Raw genomic sequence first — 6,000 nt, forward strand, 5'->3', positions numbered from 1 at the left:
ATGTCTACTTTTTCTTCATAAAATCATATATACAAGGGAACCCAACTATCTATTTGAAATTCTTCAATTTGCGAGATCAACCCGGCGAAAAAATATTATTCCGATACGCCATAAATATTCTAGATCAGAACAACAATTTTTTATATACTCCATCCGTCTTTGGAACAATATACCTACCAGCATACAGCTAATAAGCAACGCATTTCTGTTCAAAAAGGAGCTGATGTTATTTTTTAAATGATCATATATTTAAAAACAACTGATTTTAAATAAGTAATTTATCTCAATGTAAAAATATTTTAATTTATATTGTTATATTGTCATATTGTAGCATATAAAATTTTTTTAATAATCTTCTCTCAAACCTCTGTACTGTATTATCTCCTGAAGCTACCTAGTACTGTAACTTATAAGATTTCATATCTTGTTGTGCTAGGTCTCCGTAATTAAATAAATAATAATAATAATAATAATAATAATTGCGTCCACTAGGGGCTCAATAAGTCGAGATACGAGATCGGTTTACATGGCAGCTACATCAGGTTGTAAACCGATTTTGACCATTCTTGGCACAGTTATCAAAACAAAATACCTCCTGCAAAATTTCAATCAAATTGGATAAGAATTGCGCCTTTTAGAGACTTAAGAAGTCAAGAACTGAGATCGATTTATATGGCAGCTATATCAACATGGCTTAATCGACTTGAAATGTCAAGACGATCAAGAAAAAATACGTTGATGGGTCTCATCTCAATATTTCGATGTGCTACAAACTAAATGACGGAATTAGTGTACCCCCATCCTATGGTGGTGGGTATAAAAACTGAGATCGGTCTATATCGCAGTTATATTTAAATAGTGTCCGATATTGGTTATATTCACTCACTGCACAGTGGTTTCGTTTGTGTGGGAAGGTGCGACAAAAATATTTCTATTAAAGATATTGATCTGAAATTTGCGTTATAGGCTTCTAGTGGATAAAAAACACAATCGAAAAAATAGTGAACAGGTGTCCATGTTTTGGTATAGCCCCCATATAGTGATAATGTTTGAACGTATTTTTCAACAAATATAGATGTAATTTGGCATTTTGACTTGTCAGAGAGAAAAAAATATGCGAACCAAAAGTTATCAAGATATGTCCATATATTGACATTTCACGTATTTTTAAGGGATTGATCTTTTTTCCAATAATGTAGCTGTAATTTTAATCTTAGAGTGCAAAAAATATGCATGCGAAAAATTATCAAGATAGGTCCTTGTTTTGACAAAGGTCAAGATAAGTCCATGTTTTGATTTTGATTCGATTTTACCTATTTTGAAGGGTTTGACCGTATTTTTCAACAAATGACGCTGTAATTCAGCATTTTGGCTTCAAGTAATATTGTTTGTTTGTTTGTAAGAATGTTTGTCTGTTCCGTATAGACTCGAAAACGGCTGAACCGATTTAAATAAAATTTTCACAGATGGTAGAGCTTGACCCCCCGGTGAAAATAGGGTACTTCATTTTTTGATATCCGAAAGGGGGCGGACCCTCTCCATTACCCCAATTTTCAAAAACACCAGATCTCGGAGATGGGTGCACCGATTTAAGCGAAATTTGGTATGCCACCTTATGGTACCCCAAAATCGGTATACAATTTTTCGGTCAAATAACCTGGGGGGACGCCCCATCCCAAAACCCACTCGAGCGGACATTTTTACCGATTGGGACAATATGGGTATCAAATTAAAGGTATATAAGAGTGGAGTACGAATTTGGTATACAAATTTCACTCTTAATTTTCGGGGGGCCCCAAAAAAAGCCCCAAGAGGGTACATTCACCGCTTTGGGCAATATGGGAATCAAATGAAAGGTATTTTAGTGTAGAGTACGAACTTGGTATTAAAATGTAACCTTAAGGGTCGGGGATCCCCCACCCCCAAAAACATCACTCAACAGGACACCTTTACCGCTTTGGACAATATGGGTATTAAATGAAAGGTATATACACCAAATATATATTTTTTGGTGTGTGATGGCCCTCTCCACGAATGAAATGGTCTTTGGGAGTTGACTACGAATCTGGTATACACATTTAGGACAGAGTATGGGACCGGCCCACCTACTAAATACTCCTCAATAGTGAAGTTCGATCGGGATAATATGTCAATTAAAAGAAAGGTCTATGACAGTAATTATGAATCTATTGTTGGTATAAGGATTCAAGCATCTGGGTCACGTCCTACCGTTTCGCAGGACAAGTAGATCGCGACAATAAAATACTCAAATAAATGGTCGTTTGGTTCTTAGCGTCGGCCCTCTCCTCCCAATAAATACAACGCCAAACTGTCATGTAGGATTGTACTCAAATGAAAGGACGTGTCAGAGGGCAATCTTCCTCCCCCTATCCTACAAAAAAAAAAGAATTAAAAATAATATATTAAGGCCGATCAGGATAGAATAGGACAGAAATAAAAGGTCTTTGGTAGTAGGGTACAATGTTTACTCTGAAATTGAGATGGGAACAGGAAGACCTGTTGAGCTTTAAGAATGTGGTATTCCAAGCGGTCGCTTTGAAATGTGATTTTGAATGTAGATAACCAAAACAAAAAAAAATAATTAGTATCAATCTGAACGAGACCAGTAGCCCCGAATATCTTGAGAGCCACCTTCAAATCACTTGCAATTATGGGGCTCATACAAAATCGTGATCTAGTACGATGCTGTTATTACTTCCGCCTCTAAACTCCCTACAAACCGGTCATTATTGCCTATGGTGATAAATAATAGGTATTTGATAGTAGAAAACGAATTTGATATCCAATTTTGAGGGCCAATGTTTGGGGGTCGTATCACCCCCCTAACAGCTAAAACTACATACGTCATAACCTGCGAAATCTCACTAACATCTAGAAATTCAAAATGTTCTGTGAAGTGAAAAGGTGTTCAAAGTTAATATCTTTTATTAATATGTAGAAAAAACAAGTAAAAGCGTGCTAAGTTCGGCCGGGCCGAATCTTTTATACCCTCCACCATGGATCGCATTCGTCGAGTTCTTTTCCCGGCATATCTTCTTAGGCAAAAAAGGATATAAGAAAAATTTGCTCTGCTATTAGAGCGATATCAAGATATGGTCCGGTTTGAACCACAAATTGAAATAATATGTTGGAGACCTGTGTAAAATGTCAGCCAATTCGAATAAGAATTGCGCACTCTAGAGGCTCAAGAAGTCAAGACCCCAGATCGGTTTATATGGCAGCTATATCAAAACATATGGCCCATTTACAATACCAATCGACCTACACTAAAAAAAGTATTTGTGCAAAATTTCAAGCGGCTAGCTTTACTCCTTCGGAAGTTAGCGTGTTTTCGACAGACAGACGGACGGACATGGCTAGATCGACATAAAATGTCGCGACGATCAAGAATATATATACTTTATGAGGTCTCAGACGAATATTTCGAGTAGTTACAAACAGAATGACAAAATTAGTGTACCCCCCATCCTATGGTGGAGGGTATAATAACTTTGTTAATATACATTTCCAAACAGCTAATTTAACCAAAGTTAAAACTGACATTATTATAATATAATTGGTTAAAAACAATTGTATTATCGTTAAAATAAACTTTCAATTATACACCTCTTTTCGACAATATCACTTGTAAGATGTGACTACGTAAAAGCTATTTTTAGAGTCTCTAACTGATCATACACAAAAGACAACTTATATTGCTTCGCTTTGGCAAGTACAATTACAAATCACAAATATTGTACAATGTTGGAATATAAAAATTATATGTGTGTGATTTGACAATACAATTTGACACTATCGATTTTTGTCGCGACGATGGCCTAGTGCACTATTCCAAACTTCTGCGAAATCGGAAAATAAATAACCCTCTTATGGGATTAATACCCTACACAAGGTGATCGGTCTTTATGGCAGCTACATCCAAATCCGGCCCAATAGAGATCATTTAAAAGAAAAACGTCGAGAGTTTAACGCAACTTATTGTTTAAATTTAGGGTCTTAAGTTCTGCTTTGGACTTAAGGCCCTAAATTGGCAGTCTATTGGCAACTCACCGTTTTAATTTTCAGCGGATCAGATAATACTTGTGCATTTTATGGGCTCATGGCCCTATATAGGAGATTGGTCAATTGGTAGCTAAGTAAAATATTGTCCAATCGGGGACAATATTTCCATGTTTGGCAAGAATGTCGAGGGACTAAGTACAACCAACTTCCCAAATTTCTGTGAAATTGAACAATAGTCAAGCCTTTTGTGTGTTCAAGACCATAAATCGGTAGATCGGTCTATATGGCATGTTTATATAAATATGATCCGATTTTTTCCCGTTAAAGGCATTAAATTAATAAAGCAAATTGCCTTCAGAAAAAATACGAGTCTGTGCCAAATTTCAGCGCAATATACAATATAAATTTTTAAATTTTACTACTGTCAAAAATATATATATACGTTGTCGGAAATGGATATTTCGATATCTTACAAACAGAAGTATTAAATAACTATCCTATGGTGGTGGGTATAAAAACATATGTATATCATTTAATACTCTAAACATATTATTCGGAATCGACTCCGGAGTCGGAGTCGAAAAAAATTTAAAGAAACGCCCACACCCAAACCGAAAGCTATCTGAATTGGTTGAAACCCCAAAAAATGGGTATGAAATACAAGATGTTTAGAAGTAGAGAACGAATCTGGTACTCATAATTGGGCCCAATTAGGCGGGCAGCTCCACCGCTGAAAAAATTTACAGACACTTAAGTTGATCCAAATAATATAGGATTCAAAGGAACGCTCTATGAGAATAGGTTACGAATCTGTTATCAAAATGTAACAACATATTAATGATGACATCGCCCACCCACATCGACACCAAAAACAACATATACCGATCAGGCACTATAAGTGTCTAATCAAAGTTATTTAGAAGAAGCGTACGAATACCCAAATGGTGAGCTTGAATCCCACAAAACAGGCATTTAGTTTGATCGGGACGATGTGGGACTCAAAGAAATAGAGAAAATAATTAAACTGGCATTAACATATGTGGCCAAGTTTCTAAAAGGTTACTTATCAAAAAACCCCAAAATTGAGTTGTTGACACCTCGAGAAAATATGGAGGTCCAATAAAAGTTCTCTTAATGTTTTTTAAAAATCTGATATCTAGAATAAAATGTAAATCTTATCATTTACAGAATGATCACCCCCGCTACGCTTTTGAATATGGTGTAAATGATCCCACAACCGGCGATATAAAACATCAACGTGAAGAACGCGATGGCGATGTGGTCAGGGGTGAATATTCTCTGGTGGAACCGGATGGCAATGTACGCACGGTTAAATACTATGCTGATTGGGAAACTGGTTTCCATGCTGAAGTCATCAATAGTCGAGACTCTGCAAAGACTCTAACTAAACGTACTGCCACTAAATCATAAAGTAAGAACCTCTTCCTCGTACCTATAAAAGCATTGTTTAATTAATAAGTAATTATTTTATTTTTTCATTGCAGTTAAGTAGTCACCTTCGAGGGCTGCGTTCCTGCTATACGATTTGTCATACAATACAATACAATGTGCCTTCACACGATACAATTTTTTCAGATTGCAAAAATCTGTACGATAAATCGTATGATATAAACGTGCCTTTTAGATTCTCATTTATTTGTCCCATTTAGTTATAGGTAAAGTCTATATGATGGATCGATCGTTGGATATATCCACTTCAAGAATAGTATCGAATTTTGTTTTTCTTCATGCCAACAACATATTGAAAGAGCCTATCATTCATCTCGACATTGGAAACACCCATTGTAGCAAGTTAAGGATAAATGCAAATGTACAATTGCAAAGACGCATTTGACGGATTAAATCCAACTTGTTATTATTATTTATACTCATGTTGCCATTAAAGATTTCGTTTATCATCATTTCAGGTTATTTGTGGGATCTATTAACTTTAGTTCGGGCTTCCAACTTAATTGG

General features: G+C 35.8%; 1 protein-coding gene across 1 annotated transcript in view; it reads left to right on the forward strand.

Annotated features, from left to right (window-relative positions):
* The window catches only part of LOC106094579 (uncharacterized), a 46,456-nt gene extending 40,724 nt beyond the window's left edge, over positions 1 to 5,732 (forward strand). Inside the window, exons 4-6 of the mRNA XM_059366281.1 lie at positions 5,212 to 5,455; positions 5,529 to 5,644; positions 5,694 to 5,732. Coding sequence (XP_059222264.1) covers positions 5,212 to 5,454 — 243 coding nt within the window. The 3' untranslated portion in view covers position 5,455; positions 5,529 to 5,644; positions 5,694 to 5,732. The remainder of the gene's footprint in view (positions 1 to 5,211; positions 5,456 to 5,528; positions 5,645 to 5,693) is intronic.
* The last annotated feature ends 268 nt before the right edge of the window (positions 5,733 to 6,000 follow it).

Source organism: Stomoxys calcitrans, chromosome 1 (genome assembly GCF_963082655.1).
Source record: "Stomoxys calcitrans chromosome 1, idStoCalc2.1, whole genome shotgun sequence".
Lineage (NCBI taxonomy): Eukaryota > Metazoa > Arthropoda > Insecta > Diptera > Muscidae > Stomoxys > Stomoxys calcitrans.